The following is a 21,448-nucleotide window of genomic DNA, read 5'->3' on the forward strand; positions in this document are numbered from 1 at the left end:
ATTGAATTATTTACTTCTTTTTTATGGACGTTCCTTGTCCGGCAAGTTTCCGCTTATGGTAACTAGTATAATAGTGCAATTTCTACATCTCGATAAGAATTTTTATTATACTAAGGGCAATCTTAATATCTTAAGGAAATAAAATTTTTTCTTCTTGATAACTAAAGCAGAATACATTTGTTGTTTACTTACATCGAAATTTTACTATCGACATCGTGGCAATGTTGTTCGAGAAATTAGAGCATATGATGTTAAAGAAAGTTTGTAAGAAAGAGGCGAAAAAGTAAAAGTAACGGTATGAAACTAACACCATTTCTCTTCTGCAAAATCTTATTAAAAATTTAATTTCTTATTTCTGCGGTTGTAAGGAAAATGATACACGACACATGCATGCTTTCACTCCCTGTATAACACCGTGTCGAGTTCTTAACACTAATTCTCCTAGTTGACACTGTTTTCTAGTTTTCTTTATACAGTATGAATATAACACTTTCTTTACTTTGCCTTAAATATCGTATATCTGTATCACTGAAATTTGTAAAGAAAGTTAAGTTAACCCTTAACTACTACACCGCGGTTTTATTAGCGGCCTCTCAAAGTGCTGTTAATTAAATACCGTAGCTTTTATTAATTTATTTATTTAATTTATTTTATTTTATTTATTTAATTTAGTTAAGATTATCAGCACATTATATTCAACTTACTGAAATTGTTAAGAAAATAAAGACATTTCAATATGGCATCCGATTGTAGCAATTAATAAATAAATTTTTTCTTTATATAAAGATCGGCTGTCTTGTTATTATAAAACAAGTCGAGCAAAGTTTATGAAGAGATGATGCCGACAATTTGTTCAGCGAAAATGAAACAAACACAAAGTGCATAATGCAGGTGTATTTGATTTGATTTTCTGCGATTAATGTTTAAGTTACATATCATAAATAACGAACATTCAGAAGTTCGCAATCACGAGACGAATTAAATACAGGCGTCGACAGTTCGAGAGAACTGAGCAGACAGAAACATTAATAAATAACAACATTGATTTCGTTATGCAATATTTATATTGTTGTAGCTTTAGCTATCGTTTTACGGCATTAAACTCTAATTTCTTGACCGATCATTCTCATGGCGACTCCATGGCGAGATGCTGGTCTACGTAGTTTTGTTTCAATTCGCCTGGCGCGGCTAGTTGACCTCGTCGGTCAAGTGACAGTAATTAGTCAATCAAATTAACCGGTAGTTCGACCCCTGGTTGCCAATATCGCGTCTGAATTGCTCAAGTCCACATGATCCTCTTCTTGTAGATTGGCCTGAAGAAGCTCATGGAAATCTCCAGGGGCAGCGTACGGATCGAGAAAAACCCAACGCTTTGCTACACGAATAACCTGAACTGGGACCTTATCGTTTCGGCTGGCGAGAATGTTATTAAGGACAATCGGGAGGAATCGTCTTGTCCAGGTATCGTTTGTCTCCAATTGTCTCTACTTGTTTCGATGAATTCATTGTCGTACTTTCTAATGAATCTAATTTTTAGTATTAATGTGTCAATTATGAACTTCATTCTGTTGGTGCTGAATAAAATTCTAACTTTTTGTCATCAACATTTAAACATTTAATTATAAATGGAATCAATATTACAAATGAATATAAATCGTTGTTCTTTCTCTGAAAGTATTACATTTGAGAATCTTTTAGTCATTATAACTACAAATATATTCTATTCTAAATATAAACGTTAATCATTTCTTCTATAGTGAAAGGTTTGGTTCTTGTGTTATCAAAATCTAGAAATGAAAATAAATGAAGATATATATTACATGGATAAATTGTTTCATTCTACTAGAGAGACGATTAAGGATAAAGAAATGTTTAGTCAACGTAATTATAGTTTTAAAAATTTACTTGGTAATGGTATTGGTGATGGTAATGCTTAATCACTAAATATATTTAATATATAAAATTAATTATTAATGTAAGAAGAATAAATTAATGTAAAAAGATGTGAACTATAGCTTATTTTTATAAAAGTATAATGCAGTATCTTTAATGGTTGCATTCACAGTTCTCTATACATCGTGTTTCAGGTTGCTCACACTGCCCACAAGGTCTTTGTTGGACCGCGCAGCACTGTCAAAGTTTGGAGAAACCAAAATGTCACAAACAATGTCTCGGCGAATGTCGTGGTCCAAGTGATAGCGACTGCTACGTGTGCAAGCATTATCGACACGAGGGAAAATGCGTGGAAAACTGTCCCCCGCATTTGTGAGTAATAACTATTAATAAATTGTTAATAACAAGTAATTAAAAAATTAATAGTAATTAATTTAAAATAATTAATAGTAAGTAATTATCATATTACTGTGCTCTTTTTTGTTGGTGATAAAGAACATCTTAGGATAGACAAAAAAGAGCTTCAATCTTTAGTTGCAGGATACCCGAATGAGTATTGTCATTTGCCTATCACTGGCTTTAATTATGTTCACTGGAAAGACTTTTTATTGAATTCATATGGTGATCAAATACTTTTACATTGTATTTATTACTACTAATACATCATAAAAGAACACTAAATCAATAGGAAGAAACATTATTTAGCAGTTTAAGTGCCGAATATCAGATCCAGAAATGATCACAATATCAAAGCCGTTTTAATTTATGAAACTGAAACTAGTAAATTATACAAAATATTATTAAAGCTCTTTTGTACTCTAAAAGTCCTAGTAACGTTCAGTTTGTTCAATATATTACAATAAAATTTAATTTTACGGTCTGATAAAAAATTAATGTCACCTACACGTGACCGATGCGATAATGAACATTATTTACGGCTGGAAAGATATCACCTGTGAGATATGCGAGTTTGATTGTTTGTTAGGCCCACGTAATTGTGCTATTGGTCAAATTGACAATGTCAATGGATCGAATTACGAGGAAATAGGGTCACGTCTTAGCCGTTCTCGCTGGCAGTAGACAGTACTTTCGATTACTGAATCGCTGAATCTGTATCGCAGATACGCCTACCTCTCGAGACGCTGCATCACCAAGGATGAATGCGTGAAGATCAATAGTCGCCTGAGAAGGATATACATGCTGGAGGAGGGACAAACATGGAGGCCGTTCAATGGGTCATGTTTGACTCAGTGTCCTGAGGGGTATGAGGATGCTCTAGATCAAAACAATGTAAGTTTTTATTCCACACAGGCACGATTCCATCTTATTTTTTAACTCCTTACTTGTCGCGAGTTAACACATTGAACGCCATGTGAGTTACTTATAACTCACACTGTGTTTAACCAATTCTGAGAATCAGTCTTTAATAGTTCTTCTTCAGCATTAATACAATACGGTACAGTATTATATTCTGATCATGGTCAATTTTGAGATGAATTTTTTTTACAGATTCTTCTTGATCTTAAGTCGTAAAATTCCGTTATAATTGTTATGGCATATAGGATGGGGTATTTAAAAACTGATCTCTTGATCTAGGTCGTCCATCAATCGCTATATATGTGAGAAAATCACGATTTTGTACCCACGTACTTAATTGAATGAAGTTTTTTACCTATCATTAGTTCAAATTCTAAAACACAGGGTAATATTTCAGAATATATCTAACGTTCCGGCATAACTTTTATCTCATATTTTAAAAAGGAATACGTTATATATGATTGAAAATTAGAAAGTCAGTTGCCAATACTCGTACAGAAATACCAACTTCAAACTTTCCTTTGTTTTCCGTTGCATTCAAGTGACTTGCTCTAAATGGTTCACTCTGTATACTTTGTATGCAGTTTGTACAGCACGTACATAATGCGAGTTACTGTCGAGTTACAGATGACCACGTGTCGGGTCTGTGAGAACCAATGCCGGAAGGTGAATCATGGTGCTTTGATACGTCATATTTCGGACGCACAAATGTACCGTGGCACAACCGTGGTAAGAGGGGCTCTGGAATTCCAGATCCGTAACGGGAATCCGAACATCATGAACGAGTTGACTGAGGCGTTTGGCCAGATCGAAGAAATCACGGAGTACCTGAAAATCACTCACTCGTTCCCCATAACGTCGCTGAGCTTTTTTAAGAAGCTGAAGGTGATCCGTGGCGAGAAACTAGACATAAATAACGCCAGCTTAGCGGTTTTGGACAATCCGAATCTGTCGAATTTGTTCCCGCTGGAGCAGAACATCCAAATCGAGAACGGCCGACTGTTTTTCCACTACAATCCGAAGCTGTGCCTCTCGAAGATTCTGGAATTCAGCAAGATGGTGAACATTACGAACTTTACGGACGTGGAAGTGCAGCCGGAATCGAACGGCGAGAAGGTCGCTTGCAATGTCGTCAATATCAACATCACAGTGCAGGATTTAGGACCGGACTACGCGGACCTTGTCTGGGACAGCTACCAGCCGACCCCGGGCCAACAGCTGCTTAGCTACCTATTGAACTATATGGAGACCGAGAACGAGAACATCAGCTACGAGTCAAACGCCTGTGGCGGCAACAATGCATGGCAGATTCTTGACGTTGACATCCCGAAGTGGAAAAACACCGTGTCCAAGCATATCACCAACTTGAAGCCGTACACCATGTACGCAGTCTTCGTGAAAACGTTCAATGCCCGCAACACCAACAATTTCGTGAAGAATGAGGTCGGTCAATCCGAAATTATCTTCTTTAGGACCAAAAGTACGATGCCGTCTCCGCCAGTCAATGTGGTATGCACTATTAAAAGCGAATCTGAAATCTTGGTCACGTGGGAACCACCTATCTTCCCAAACGGACCCATTGGTTACTACATGATTTCTAGCTCCATAATTTCGGAAGAGAATAACCTGGTCGCGCACCGAGATTACTGCGACAATCCCTTGCAGAACGAGGTCGAGGAGACAGTACCCGATGTGACCATCAAGACCCCCATAATGAACGCTGCTTCTTGTTGCTCGAAAAACAACCAGCACGTGAACGTGATCACCTCAAAGAAGTTCGAGATATTTTGCCACGAGAATACGACCATCAGTTACATTTCGCCCGGTTGGAGGGACTACTGTGTTTACAACAACTATAACTCTGTCGATGACAAATTCTACAAATTATCGTCCTCGCTTCAGCAGGAGGGGAATTCCCAAAATCCTGGCAACTCGAACAACGTCGTAGGCTTCGCAGATGCGGGCGCCGTGACTTATAATGTCAGCGGAACGAACAATTCGTTCGTGATAAAGAATCTCCGGCACTTTACGCGGTATAGCATATCAATCGCCGCGTGCGGCATCAAGGTGAACGATTCGCATATGTGCTCGTCTATCCAGTACTCTAACGCTCGAACCAAGAAATTGGAACACGCGGACGACGTACGGAACGTGAAAGTGTACGTAACCAACAACACTATCGTAGAAGTGACTTGGGACTTGGTGAAAAACCCTAACGGCATGACAGTCTCGTATACTATACAATATACTAATCTGGACATCAAGGACGCCAAGAAGATCACGGAATGTATTCCTAACTTCGGGCAGAAAGAGAAATTGAACAGCTTCTTCATCAAGAATCGGAGCCCCGGCAGGTATAGTCTGCGGATGAGATCAACGTCTCTAGCTGGCGATGGTCTCTACTCCGATGTGGTTCACTTCTCCATAAATGTGTCGAACGCTACCCCGATTACTATGATATCCTTGTTGACCGTAGCCACTTTTACTGTCATTTCGATCACGATATTCGTGCTATTGAGGATACAACACAAGAAGAAAAAACAAGAAAGACTGATAGCAATCGTGAACCCGGACTATATAGAAACTAAGTACGTGATCGACGATTGGGAAGTACCTGCAGAGAGTGTCGAAATCGTAGAGGAGTTTGGCACAGGTAACTTTGGCAATGTATACCGAGGAATCTACGATAAGACGACACCGGTGGCCATTAAGATGATCTCAAAGACGGCCAGCCAGAGGGGAAAGAACGAATTCCTGAACGAGGCTTCGGTAATGAAGAACTTCTCGACGTATCATATCATCAAGCTCCTAGGTGTGGTGTCCATCGAGAATCCTCCGTACGTTATCATGGAGTTGATGGAGAATGGAGACTTGAAGACTTATCTACGCAAGATTCGCGACAGGCTGGATCTAGTTCCAGACGCTTGCGGCATCGTGAGAATGGCAGCAGAGATTGCCGACGGTATGGCCTATCTAGAGTCGAAGAAGTATGTGCATCGTGACCTTGCTGCGAGGAACTGTATGGTGTCCAAGGACCTGGTCTGCAAAATCGGTGACTTCGGAATGGCTAGGGATATCTACGAGACTGATTATTACAAAATTGGCGAGAAAGATTTGCTGCCTATTAGATGGATGGCGCCAGAAAGTCTCTCCGACGGTGTTTTTACGTCCGATTCTGACGTTTGGTCATTCGGCGTGGTTCTCTATGAGATCTTGACCTTGGCTGAAATGCCTTATCAAGGTTTCTCAAACGGAGAGGTGCTTAGCCACGTATTGCACAAAGGAACGTTAAACATACCGCGGAACTGTCCCGAGAACATTAACAAGATCATGGAAAAGTGTTTCAAGTGGCGACCCAGTGATCGCCCCACGTTCATGGAGATTGTGGGCGAACTAGAGCCTCGTCTTAGGCAGGACTTTTGTGAGAACTCATTCTACCACTCCGCGGAGGGTGTGGAGACCCGGAAGTCGGGCATGAAAAGGCCTTATCATCCGGCCGCTCCTATCAAATTCCACTGGGGCAACGAGACGGCCCGCTGGGTCAAGGAGTTCGAGGACAACGTGACGCTTCTAGATCAGACCAAAGCTGGCACCAGCAGAGGTCGCATCTTCAAAAACGGTTTCCAGCATTTCGGTAATGTAACCAATTTGGAGAACGTGCCTCTGGATCGGTGAGATTGACCTCGGCGAACCAATCGCCAATCCAAGACCTTGTAGATACAATGTACAAACGATACTCTGGGCAATATTGCGATTCGCCCGATGAGCACAGGTGAATGTTCTCGCCGAACTCCAATTATAAAACATACGGGATTTTTTTACGAAGAGAACCTCGATGGTGACGAACAATGAATAAGACGTCGCCGTTCTGTGTGTCCAAAATGTTTTCCAGGAAGGAACACTGCGTGATCATTTGAAAGAGTTTCTCTTCTATTAGAAGCGCAACCAAAAGCTCCTCGACCTATCGAGGCAACCTCTGACCTCTTGTTCGATGAGCAATTTTAGCGTTTAGTAGCTGTAGCTGTCAATATCATCAAGAACTGATTAATTATACGAAGTTTAGTTGTCGCGTGATTGTACGTTGAATTCTTTGTTATTCAATCTTCCTTGGAGTTTTATCATTCTGGGTTATACGTTAAACATTGCAATGCATTTTTCGAAAAATTAGAATCTATATGATTCTGCTTTCCTTAGGGTTATTTTATTGAATTTTTCACTTATTAACGAAACGATGTACAGTCAGTTAAAAAAAATTCAGTATATCACTGATCGATCAGATACGAGATAAATCATTTTTTCGTTATTATGGCAGGAAACACAAATATGTATGTATATATTTATTTCGTAATAGTTAAAACAAAGAAAAAGACAAACATAGAAAAAATGAAATACAAAGTGCATATAAAATTATTACACATAATATTTTAAAAATAATTGTCAATCAATATTCTTCGATCTCAATTTTTTTTTTTTTATTAAAACTCGATATATATCAATCAAATAGATTTTGTTGCTGCATTTTTGAAAGTTGATTTAGTAGAGTAAATGTAATAATTTTGTTCTGCTAATTAGCAAAACTTTTGATCCTTGTTATCGTATAAATTTTCAAACAAAACCACGGGACTATTAGCTACGTTTATATGAGACATGCAATTACACGATCTATGTATCAATCATTCCTGCCAATTTCAGAGCCTTTGTATTGGAATCATATTTTATTGGTCGTAAAGTTTTGCACCTTTTCTTAATTCTCATTCACGAATTGCAATTTGTGTTTTCATTTTGAAGAAACTATTTTCAATTAGATCTCGTCTGTACATTGACAGGCACGAAACTGACTTGTACTTGACTTTGGAACCACGCGCCAAATCTTGTTTCGAAATCTCGTTTCTTTTTGTTATGTTTGTCCCTTCTGTTTCGATTGTTAACTGTTTCATTAATAATAAATATTATGTTTCTGAATATAGTCATACATAAATTATTTATTTCTCATCTCCTCGATCGGGGATGTACAGCTTTAAGAAATATTTTACAACGTGTACGAAAACTTCTTCTACTGGCTGTACATTAGATGAAACTAAGTTGTTTGTTCTTGTTGACCAAACTGATAGGCCGCGAACAGTGTCAACAACGAAATCACTTGTACACGTACGAAGAAAACGTTCCCGAGTACACATTTCGCGTTGCGTTGCATCACATCGTGCCAAACTCGAGACATCAAGGTTTGCCTATACATATCTCTACAAACTCTACGTTGAAATTTTGTAAATAGAGGCGACACGGCACAACGTACGTCGCTTCCTTTCACGATTGGCCCGTGTTACCTCGTATTTTATAGAGAAATCTTGATCCCTTTATAATTCAGTGGCACAGGATTATTGTCTTAGCGTGTTCTTTAGGGTATAACCAGTTCCGCGAGGAAGCTATTTCTGGGCTGTTGGATTCACTAAATGATATAACAGAAGCGGCAAGAAACGAATGGAATACGAAATCATTATAGTCAAGGGAAAGCATCGGTTCCTCGAAAGATAAAAACCGTAGCTTTCTCACGGTATCCCAGTATCCAAGAAATAAGTAACATAAGAGAAACACTAACACACGAGAGATAATTTCGGATCAACCAACCGGAAATTGCTTGCACATTCGGCACACGCGAATCCAACCATACACACATCAGAGTTCCTCATTAAATGTATATCGTTCGCGCGAGCCGCAATCCCAACATGTTGCGCCAAAAACTAAGTAGCGAGAGCATTTTCCTCCGAAAAGGGCAAGGTCTCGAATGGGTGCGCGGTTTACGCACGTACAGGTATCATCTAGGTAAACTTGCAATAAATATGCCAACAATCTTTGCAATAAGTATGAAGTAAGGTAAGGGTTTAAGCGGAGGGAACCGAAGGAGACAACAAGAGAGTATCCGTATTTTATAGTAACAGATGTCCGGATGAGTATTTTTCTTGGCCATATTTATTCTTAATCGATCGACTGAGGCAACGGGAATATACAGGGACACGATGTAGTCTAGGGTGGGATCGATTCGGACTGCGTAATTCAGCCCTCCTCAATTTTGTCGAGGTATGCTTCGGTCCTTCATTGTTCCAGGAACGAAAGAATAGTCGAATCGAGTCGTTGATACAATATCTCAGAAGCCTTCGATTAAGAAAGGTAAAGGTTCCGAGGTCTTTGGAAAAGATAAAAAAATTAAGACACCTCCAAAGCGTGCAAAATTTGTAATACCCTTTCACGGCTTCTTAAACAATAGATCTTTATGCACTGATATTACCTGTCGACTTGTAAAATAAATTTGAATTCTTAATTTATTTTCCATATGATAAATGTTTCATTTCGTCTGATTTTTAGAAAATCACTCACGAACATCATGCGTAAAGATCTGTAATGTATCTATAGTTACATGAATTTATGTAAGAATTCGGAATATAACATATTTATTACAAGATTTGCGCAAAGAAGTCACATTTCAGTTAGCATCCCGTTTAATCGGAAAACTACTTGCGCAATAGAAGATTACGCAATCGACGGAACATTGAAAAGGAACACTTCTCTGATATCAGAAGTTTTTTTTTTTTTTGATATCAGAAGTAAAAACTTTTACAAATAAGAAAGTAGATAAGTTTCAACGTCAGAAAATTACTCGACATATAGGATGTTCTAACATTTAAATTGTCTAGAAGTATTTCCTCGGATTTAGTAACATTGATTCTGATCGATTTTATATTTTAACTACTTGATAAATACTGTTAACTGTTATTACTAACATTTTATTAGAAAAAAAAATACAATTTCAAACTTGCCCTCTATTGTCTCGGTTCTTGTTTGTTTTAGTTGCGTGTTCAATGTATCGTCGATTTCGTAGCAGTAGTTTACACAATTTATGGAGAAATCTAATGGTACATGTAATCGAAAGTCCAACACGGGCTGTTACTATATATTTTACGAAATCGATATTCTTTCTTAGGCGGGCGGGTGAGTAGTTGAGAATAATGTTTGTCGGGAGAAAGTGTAGTGTTTAAGACAGTATGTGTGTACAGTACACAGTCACATGTATTCTAAGATGTTACTGCAATTTAATAGTAACAAGAGAAAGGGATTAAGCGTTAAGCAGCTTTGTTTCTGAAGTAAATCTCTTGGACAGATGTAATTTATCGGACAAGGGGGCAGCCGATGATTATCGAGAATGAATTATTGAACGAATATCGATGATAATTCTCTGAATGATTCTCTCTGCATTTGTTTTGTTCTATGTATAGCGATTTACTTGGATGACGAGTTTACTGATTATCGTGAACCATGGAACGATTACATTTCAAAACTAAATTTACATCTACAGAACGTACCAGACACAAATGAGTATATATGTTTTAAAATGGTAAACAGATAAAAAGAACTCAAAAATATCGATGTATCATTATGAATCTACCGAAGACCCGCAATTTTTATTTGGCTCGTATTTTTTGTAATTGTTGCATCAAATTTCCATTTTGCATCACGTCTATACGTACTCCTAGAACTTAAAATCAGTCGATTGGCCGACGAAACGCTGGCTCGTACTGACCACCTTAGTTAAATTGCACTAACTAACGTTTCCAAACATCCAAAAAATGAAGCTTTAAATTAACAAGATATTCTTTAAATAAGGAGAAACTTAGAAAAAACTTGAGAAAAAAATAAGTGGAATTACAGTTAAAACTCTGCAAATACGCGATAAGGATGACAGCATAGGAAACGAAAATTAATCGAAATTGGTCTGAATTTTCATAGTATCTTCTATTTCTTGCTGTGAATGAAAATTGGATAATGCTACGTTGCCAGAGAAATACGTTTTGCGGTGCAATTGCGTTTAGATTCCGCAATTTTCAGTATACGTACGACAGAGTCTTGAACCACTTTCCGAGATGTTCGCGATCGCACACGTTGTACATACTGCGAAACAATAGTAGCGTTAACGATAATAAAATGAAGAACGTCTACCCGGACGGAACGATATCGACAGATCGTTGGCCCGACGTTGCTCGCGTGTGAATAAAAATCCCAACGACTCTACGGATGGTAGAACACTAACGAATTTAAGCGTGCCGTAGGAGCGACGTATAAATTGTTTCGAACGGTCGAAGGAAGTTTGAAACGATACACGAGAAAACGTGTCTTTTCCCCCATTCCATTTGGTGTTCATTATCGACCATACGTACGATTCATGTACCAGGAGAAGAAAGAAACGGAGGATTGAATTTCACTAAACGAGCAAAAAAGAGACGAGAGACTGGAAAATAGAATATTATCGAAATCAAAATACTCTAATGGGCATTAACGTATCTCCCGCGAGCTTCAAGAGAAAAAAAAGAAGTTAAAAAATACGAATATTTTGTTACTGTTGCAATAATAGAGAGTTAAATCGTGTAAATAATAAGAGAACCGTGCGCTCGTGGTTTCTAGCCGGGGCTAATTAAACAGATAAACTAAATAACGGCGAAGGGAATTATTAACGATGTTAGGTAATAATAGCATACGCTGCGACGACGAGTCAATCTCGGGCCAACGATGGCGATCGAGCCACGTCGCGTTCTATCTGGGTAATTAATTTAGTATTTATTATTGCCGTCTAGTGCCTGAAGGCAGGAAGAAGTCGTTCCGAGTGAGTTTCTTCCAATCAGTCAGAGAATATCTGAATTCGCAATGGGAACGCGCGACGCGACTGGAGAAACAATTTTCGTTGGTCGTCCCGAGTGCCGTAACTAGAAGGCCTTTTCTCGCTAAGTCACTAAGATACATACTTACTAGTTCGTACTCTGTTTTATTTAAACCGACTTGTATATAATACGCGTAACGAATACTTGTACCAGTTCAATCACTGTACACGCTGCATAAGAGGTCCAATCGCGATATACACACACACATATATATACATATAAAAGAAATATTAATATATGCAACTCGTTAATCTCTGTACAAATAGAAAAATCTTAGGATTCTAGGATTACGAGAAATCGGGTTTAAGCCTTTGCGGACGAAATCAGAATTGATCGATGAATTCGCTTCGGAGGAGAATAATTAACACATTTACCTACCGCATTTGTATTTTACAAAACAGAAGTCTTATCCAGCAGATTTCGGCTGCGGTAAATTCAAACTTAGTGTCTCACGTTGATTCAATTCGTGATCATATACACGACTAGACTATTTTGCAGACGCTTGTTCGCAAAGTGTTAACTCAAAGTTTTCAATGAGTGACTAAGCTTGGCCCGACCGTAAAATTCTAGATTCGTTTTTACAATTTACAATAACATAATTTATTGACAGTCCTCGAACCGTAGCTTCCCTCGTCACTTAAATACTTGTATAGCACCTTAGTTGCCTAAGTAACTAACGTAATTAGGCGTGTCCACTTGCTACAAGATAACGAATAGGAGCTATATGAGAGACAAAAGTCATGCAACCAGGTGAACAAAGAGGATCTTCAAGCAGATTCCAGTTTACGGGGTGTCCCAAAAATGTCTAACAATCCGGAAATGGGAGATACCTGAGGTCATTTCAAGCTACTTTTTCCTTTACAACAATTTTCTCGCATCGGCGGTATTTGCTAACGATGCCTCGGAAAAATTTTTACTAGATTTTTAGACATTTTTGGGACACTCTGTATAGAGACCTTACTTCGAAACCATCCAGTAAACGAGAGATAAATTAATTACTTAACTGAAATTTCAAACAATAACGACGGTTAATGAAGTTGTTTGAAAATGTGTGTTTTAACAGCATCCAAGATCGTCTAAATTATCACCGTCTATTTATTATTTTCAAGAGAAAACAGTCAGCATTTGTGACCAGTGCTTTGATCTTGGACCATGCCACTACTAATTTTCCAATACTGGTGGCGTGACTTATGGCTCCGGTTGCTCTGTCCTTATTGAAAACTGCTCCCATGAGCAACTAGTTGGACACAGCACGACTAAGCGGTTCATTAGCTGGCAAGTGGCCCGTTTAAGCGAACTACTGTCCGTTGTTCAAAAGATGGCACGATTTCTAACGATGAGCAAGCTCCTACCTGTAGTCCCCACTTTTCTACGACCTTTCGAAATCTACAACTATTGGTAAACAAGAAGATCAATAAACTAATGGCCGCGAGGAGTGATGAGAGTCGGTCGCCCACTCCATCTAATCACGTCTCTTATTCAGCGCATAACATAGTCAACAATAAACAAAAGTCTAGATTCAAAACAAATTGAACACACACACACACATCTGATGTGCTCCTAGCCGAAAATGACGGTCACGGGGCCAGAGTCACTATTTCCTGGAAATTGGGGCTAATAGGGTGGGATCATTTCTACCAATACTCCGTGCCTTCTTTTAAGCAACGGGCAATAGATCTTTGTTTTTCATTTCGAAATAGGAGCTCAAGCGCGGAACTCAAGTTTATCGAAAGGCAAACTTCAGTCGTCGCAGATCAATTCCATTTGGTAATTATTCTAGTTACGGTACTGTAGACGCGCGCATACGGCAAATGTTCAGTGGACTTGCGCCGAAGACTCAGTTTTAAATTAGGGGTGTCTCTCGTTTCATTTCGATAGTCTCGTTCCACCCTTTCATCGAATCAGCTGACTATCTGGTTGGGTCGCAGCTTCATTCACGGACCGTGTTAGTAAATACGGTTCATCCGATTCAAAAGCTAGAAAACAATTAACACCTCGCAAAATAACAATATTTAAAGAAAGCAACGAGATTAATCTTGGATATCCTGTTGCTCAAAAATATGTACGATATTTGGCCCTCGTAAATAGCTCAAAAGCGATCGATTAAAAGATTCGGAGATAGTACCTCGATCATCCATTTCTGCCTTACACTTCAACCTTAGTTTAGCGTTTGGATCACGTTGACCCAAAATAACCTATTTACAAATTAACGAACAATGGAAAATTTATATCACTTTTCAGAACCAATGGATTATATTTTAGCTAATTATAGTATCATATTCCGAAGAAAAATGTACCTTTAACAACGGAAAGAAATTGAACGAGGACAACTCGAATTCAATCATTCATTGATGATCCAACATTTTTGAGCGTTAGGATATCTCCTTCATCGTCCAAGTTGTAAGCGAGTCTTTGGTTTCAAGTTCACCGGCGCGCTCGTTGTTTAGACCATAAGCTCCGAAGAATAGATGCGAAGCGTTGGTTTACGAGAGAAAAGAAAAGACACGAGAAAACGATCGATGTTTTCAAATTTTGTATCGTTTTTCGTTATTCGAGTAACAACGATGCTTTTAAGCATTGTTTACGTGACCAATGAAACGCGGCACTTCTCTCCGTCAGAGAAAGATGTATCCGTGATCTGTCAGCAGCCACTGTCTCGGATGATTTTAGCCGAATTTCTCACATTGCATCACAATTAATGTTTTACAATACCCGACTGATATACTATTTTAAGTACAGAGTCAGTTTTTAAGACAAAGTTGCGGACAAAGTGGCTGTTGTTTCCTCATTCAATAGAGCAAATGTACAGAATATTTTGTCGCAAATAAAAGGTACAGAATGAACGAATTTAACGTGCTGATACGAGCAAAGCAGTTCATATAAACATACACTTCTCGTAATCTTGTTTTATTTTGCAATCTTGATGTAGCTTCAAAGAAATAACTAAGAGTGCTCGGCTCTAGCTTCCACATGAACGTAATCATATCTTATCAAAGATTATCGAATTCGACTTTTTGTGATCTTTGTCAAGTCGTGTAGAGAATTATTAACCAATATTTGATTTCGTTTTATCTACCTATACGCGGAGAAGATTGTTAAATAGAAAACGTACAGGGTGTTCAAAAAATGTCTAGTAGTCCTGGAATAGGGGTTACCTGAGATATTTTCAAGTAACTTTTTCCTTTACAAAAATTTTCTCCGAGGTATTGTTAGCGAGCTATTCTCGAAAAACGTTGACCAATGTGGGGCGAGTACCGTTGACGCGAGACGGCTGAGCTAATGGAGTGAAACTGGGCTTTGTTTGCTCGTTAGCTCGGCCTCCTCGCTCCAGCGGAGCTCGCTTCTCATTGGTCAATGTTTTTCGTTAACTCTTAAACGATGCCTCGAAGAACATTTTTGTAAAGGAAAAGGTTGCTTGAGCGACCTGAAATAACACCCATCTCCGGATTGTTGGACCTTTTTGGGACACCTTGTATATAATAGTATAAATTTATTTGAACTTTTTGCTTTGTTTAGTTCGCTGAATTCCAACACGCTGTATATCGTTTAATTTTCACGTTATAATTTCACCAGCAGAAATGGGATCAAGTGCGTTGTAAATAGATACAAATTTAAGTTGATAACTTGGAATCCCATTAATTAATTTTTAAATAAAAAAGGGAAAGTAATACTTTCAAGTAGATCCGAACTCAATCGAGGTAGCTCGATTACTTTGAACTTTGAGAAACTGGAGCGATTTTTCCAAGTATACTCGAATTCTGGTTGAGAAAGTTAGTAGTTCAGGTTACGTATTGATATGTTTTAACAAAGATAATTTCTCTTTTACGTGTTAAGCAATTTATTTAGCTATCTCTGTCTGTGTATGTATAAAAACTTAAAAATAATATCCAGTTAACAATCGCAGGCTTTAACCTATTTGGTTTCTTATTGATAATGTTTCCTGCCCTCGAAAATAGTCTTTCTGTTTCCGATTGTACAGATGTTACCATGATGCAAATGTATTTGCGGACTACTTTTGCTAAACTGTAATATTGAATGCAATTGAGAGACTAGAACAATACAAAATTGACCGTATGATTTATTTATTGTGCATTCTAATTGAATAACATACGACGAAGAGTTGTTGTAAAATCGTTCATTACGAAATTCGGCTTTAATCCGTATCTTCGCAAAATTGCAACATCCTTGAGGACGTTATTGCGATGCGAGGATAGTGGCTCGCTATGATATAACTCTAGGCATGGATGGTACCGTAGTGGAATGAGAAAACCATACTACAGAGCTTCTCCTAAAAGACGCGACTAATCTTTAAAAGAATTCTGGCATGCGTGTCTTGCAAGACAGAAACTACGAATAACCGACTTAGTTTGATATTTGTATGCGGTCGTACGCTGTTGTCCAGATGCATTCTCAACATTCGGGCTGTTTCATCCAGTTTATTATTATTTATTATTATTTAGAGTAGTTAAGTAACTGATTTTGCAAAATCCTTCACAAGATGACGGCAGGCAAGGTACAGGTTCAGATATTTATTTTTCCCATTCATTATTATTATCTGCCATAATTTTCCCATTCCACCTGTAATACTCGATGTAATACTTAACGTAATATATCAGTTTAAAACGATATGCAGAACATACTAATTAAGCATCAATGAGAACTGTATAGAATTAGTATAACCAATGAATGAGAACTACCGGTTAATTTATTAATTTGTACGGCTTTTAAAACTTCTCGTTAAATAGAACGTATCGATACGTGAACGATTCGGGTTTTATTTGTGACTGAACAATGCACTACCATGTCTACAGTTAATGTTACGAATGAACATGTAATATCTGCTAAGGATGAAATGTCTGACGAATATACTTCAACGATCAGCCTGATAGCGGAATCGTCACACAGGTTTTCGAACAAGCTGGCTGGATGTAAGCTGAAATTTAACTTGTCGTAAACAGTGCTAATCGTATTTCTTCGTAGGTGAACTGAGAAAAGAAAAATTGAAGTCATTGTGTGCTCACTTTTATCATTGTAGATGTTATATTCGTGTCAAAGTTGTGATCATAACTTTTCATTCTAATGAATGACAACTATACTAAGAATATTCAATTTGGGTTACCATAAGAAAATATATGGTAGTTTTGCTCAGCTGGCTTTTCAACCGTAGAAAACCCTGTGCGACGAAATGATTCTCCCTGTTAACGGCAGAAGTTAACAAATTTGGTAATACGGAGGACCGCGACAACGCGACAACAGGGTACGATCCAACCTAATTTCCAACTCGTGCTAATTTGAGTAAATTCCGGATTCGTCCTGAAGAAGAATGCGACCGTGTACGAGAACATTCAGGCTTTAACTAGACTTTGATCACGTGAAATCGAGAATACTCTGGCGGATACAGTGATTCGGAAGCATCGGTGTCACTGAAATTGTACTCCTAGGAACAAAATGCTAGTGACTGTTAATGTTTGGCAAAGAATAGACGTTCTTCGGGGCAAGTTAGCACAGCGCAATAAAAGTGCTGACGGTAAATATATGAACAGAGACACTAAGCTATATTATATGTATAAATGCAGAGAAGAGTACACGATTAAATGTGAAAGAGTTAAACGAGCGAAGCACGAAAGGCAAATCATATACGTAATCGAATTAAAGATATTGTATGTATAAGAATAGAAGAAAAGAAGCGCATCCGTTCCGTCTTATTATCGCCAAAATGAAAAACATCTACGTACCTTGTTTTGTACAACAATGTTTCAGTATCATTGAGATACAATGTACTCGACATGTGAAGAACATAGTTTCGCTTACCCTTGAACCATTCTTCCACGGCGAACGTTACTAATGTACGTATTGCACGTCACACATTCTATCAAATAACGAGTTTCAGAAACTAGAATTGCACTAAAACAATTCGCGATTGGCCACGGAGAGCCAGATAGTCAAGGACTTTCGTTAGTTGTTTATCACTCGCGCATTGGGTATTAGAAATCGGTGAACATTTTCCAGATGACGTTAAAACCGGTCGTAAAATTATTGAACGTGAAAATTAAAATTCAAGAGCGAAGAGCAGTGACGATTTTTGAAATTTTATCAGAGCTCTCCTGATTGGATTAATCGATCATCTAGAATCTGGAAGCCGAGTTTCGTTATTTCTTCCGCTGGCTTGTTTATAATCGTGGATTTTCAATGGGTAAACACATATCCGACTAGCTGATCAAATAAATATGAAAATGACTTAAGAGAGACCGTATCCAAATTCGACGTAGCCGATTGGCAATTAAAAAGACAATGAAATCTCTTAATGGTTTTTTGTTCGTTATGAATATGGAAAAAAAGGATTGTATATAGTGTACGATAGGCGAGAACGGTATAAAATTAATGTGAAAGTCGGAAACAGATTACATTGCTTCGTATAAAACACGCAGGGATATCCACGTTTCAATTGAAAATTGTTCGATTGAAAAATTTCAGTTTGATTGCTTGTCACATGTGATTTACTATCGCTGAAAATTGTTCGCCTCATCCAATCCGTCGCGTTGTCGCCGCGGCCTTTACTGTGCTCATTACGTCTAATCATTATATAGTTATACAAATGTACATACTTACATTGCACTAATTTAGTATTGCCGCTGAGTATTACAACTAGTCACATAAGCCAAAAGTTTGTTACTCTCGCAAAGTTTTCTTTTTTCTCAGTTTTGTAATAAAGGAGGATGACTAAAATCTACGGAGTTTGATTTCTTAACCCCGAAAGCCATACAATCGTGTATAATTTATTTGCTTACATAATTTAACGATAATAATACTAAAATACACAGCGGATTGCTAAGAGAGATATTTCATACACCATCTCTCGCAATACATAACGTATTTATTTATTGTAACAGAGTTTAAAAGTAGAAATTGTCTTAAATTAATTTTACATTGAATTAATTACCTTACATTAATTACGAGAATTCATCTCTGTCTCACTGTCTACTTGAGGATAATCGGTATTTTCATCGCTACTTTCTGTACTGTAAACAATCTTCTGTTTCTCTTCCGGTTTCGTTTGCGTTTTGCTACCTATTTCCTCCATGTTTAATTTTCTGCAAGTTAAACGTAGATACATGCTAATATTAAGTTATGTTCTATATTGTATAAAGTGACGTAATCGAATGAATAAATGAACACATGGAACATTTGTCTCTTTTGTATGATGTAAACAAATATTATAAAGTATAGATTTACGAACAACAGATATACTTATAAAGTATAAAAATGTAAACGATTATAGATTTCTAAAATGTTGCAAGCATTTTACAATATTTTTCGAGATAATGTGCTTGAAACGCGTCATGGAAATGATAACAAAATAATAAGTTACATGGTTTTCGAACTTGTATTTATGACGCAAGTAATTCCGTATTCGATGGAGGATCATAGCACATATTAATATTAACAACGTTCCTGATAAGCCAAGTACCACTGCTAGAAGAACAGTGTCAATTTCTAACCAGGGGTCTTCATCACCGTGACTCTTGGGTGCTAAAGTGATAGGAGACCTAGAATTGTTAAAAAAGATTGTTAAGTAACTTTCAAGAATATTTTTCTTTTGTACTGAAAATATTCGTAAATACCAGAATATGATATGCTCTCAAACGGTGAAAAATATTGTTTTGCAAGAAAATTGTAAATTCATGTAAAAACGTTAAATTTGCAAAAGTGAAAATACTATAGATAAAAGCGACTATCTTGGGCTGCTTTATAAGAATAATTAAACAAAATTTATTTTTACTTTTCGCGACTGTTATTATAACGCGCGGTGCAATTAAGGAATGTATATATTATGTAACAAAGAATCTTTGTAATACCAACAATTTTGACATCAGCAATGTACATGGTAGATCTGTTGTTTAAGCAAATACATTTACTCACGAAGGTTCGCTTTCCTCCTTAGCGAGTTCATCGAAGGATTTTTCTACTGCTCTACTGAGATCTTTCCCTAGCTGTGTGAACGTGGATTTACCCAACCAATCAGCTAAGTCGTTGCGACTTATTTGGCGTAATCTGTGCGTTAAGGCTTCGTGCGTTTTTCCTTTACCCTCCGACGGAGAACTGTTCCAATGGATCAGGTGTCGAATACAAGGTATGTCGTCGTCCACGTTTCGTTCTTATAAAATTACGGGCAACTATTTCGTTAGGTGATATGGGGCGAATATCATCATCATAAAACTATTTTATATACGGTTAATCCATATGTTCCGTCCTGGGCATAGGGCCCCAAGGACGACATTCAGACAAGGAAGGCCAATTTACAGTTTATGATGCTAGTAATGGCAAAAGGCTATTTTTGAGAAACCGAATCATCAAGTAATTTTAATAATTCGCGCGACGAATGGTAATCGGTTTACAATCTTTTGTTCTCGGTCTCAATAGCGAACGCTCGCATCATAAACCTCGGGGATTTCCAAAGGGCTCCGCGGACAGAGGCCTGAAGGTCTAAGGCAGGCCCGCGACCGTTCCGCGAACGGCTATTTTTACGGTTCATTCAGACCTGGAGGAAATCCCTGTCAAACGTTGCTGAAGCACCCCCTACCACAAAGTTCCTTCCTATCCCTACTTTAGACATTTTTTCCACTTCTACCAAATTCCTCCTGCGACCGAGCTTTCGTAAAAGCTAGTACGACAACAAAATAACAGAATTGTTTTTACATCGAAGACAGCAAGTTTAGAATCGTTTTTGCAACAAGTGCAGCAAGTTTAGAATCGTTTTTGCAGCAAGTTTAGAATCATTTAACTATTATAAATCGCAACGTCATTATATCGAGATTAGCTACAACTGCAGCCAAGTCCTTTGTAGCTAAGATCACTTCTGTACAAAGTGTAAATAAACGGATTCTCCGGAGTTAGCCTTACATCCTTTCTTCGTTAACCGGTCGTAAATCTAAGTCGCCAACGAGGCGAACGATACGACACAACACCATAAATAACACGGAGTGATTTTTAATTATATGAAAATTATACAAAAATTCATATATTTATAAAAACACATTAATAAGTCCGAAGACAATTATTTTTTATTGTGATTTAAATAATTACTGAAATTTGATGGGAAAAATATTTTTGTATTATAATTTGTTTTACAGCTAATACTTTTATGTAGAACATCTCCTTCCTCTCTGATTTTGACGAGCGTTAAATATACCGTAAAACTCAACATTTTGAACAACATTATTCTATACACACATGACATGCAATCGATTAGTTTTCGAGATATTAACCTCTGACGTAGACGAATTAAAAAAAAATTAATATCCCAAGTTGCACAAAATATTTTTTAATGCAAAAAGAGGAAGAAAACGTTCATTTTAGTTATCTGACATAAAATACTGCATCAAAATTATTCTGTTATTATTCTAAAGTTATTCTATTTCTCATCGTAACGTAAAATGCAATTAAAGAAGATTTCAGCCGAATTAGACAGAAATAGTTTACAGTTGTAGGGAAATCGCAAACAGATATATAAATTTGATATACCAGCTTCTGCT

The 21,448-nt window shown here is 37.5% G+C and overlaps 1 protein-coding gene across 6 annotated transcripts in view; it reads left to right on the forward strand.

Annotated features, from left to right (window-relative positions):
* The window catches only part of LOC144469308 (insulin-like peptide receptor), a 41,038-nt gene extending 24,360 nt beyond the window's left edge, over positions 1–16,678 (forward strand). For all 6 annotated transcript variants that reach the window (XM_078179429.1, XM_078179410.1, XM_078179419.1 and 3 more), the window contains exons 6-9: positions 1,308–1,461; positions 2,088–2,265; positions 3,015–3,183; positions 3,838–16,678. In XM_078179429.1, the coding sequence (XP_078035555.1) occupies positions 1,308–1,461; positions 2,088–2,265; positions 3,015–3,183; positions 3,838–6,885 (3,549 nt within the window). In that variant the 3' untranslated portion in view covers positions 6,886–16,678. The remainder of the gene's footprint in view (positions 1–1,307; positions 1,462–2,087; positions 2,266–3,014; positions 3,184–3,837) is intronic.
* The last annotated feature ends 4,770 nt before the right edge of the window (positions 16,679–21,448 follow it).

Source organism: Augochlora pura, chromosome 1 (assembly GCF_028453695.1).
Source record: "Augochlora pura isolate Apur16 chromosome 1, APUR_v2.2.1, whole genome shotgun sequence".
Classification (NCBI taxonomy): domain Eukaryota; kingdom Metazoa; phylum Arthropoda; class Insecta; order Hymenoptera; family Halictidae; genus Augochlora; species Augochlora pura.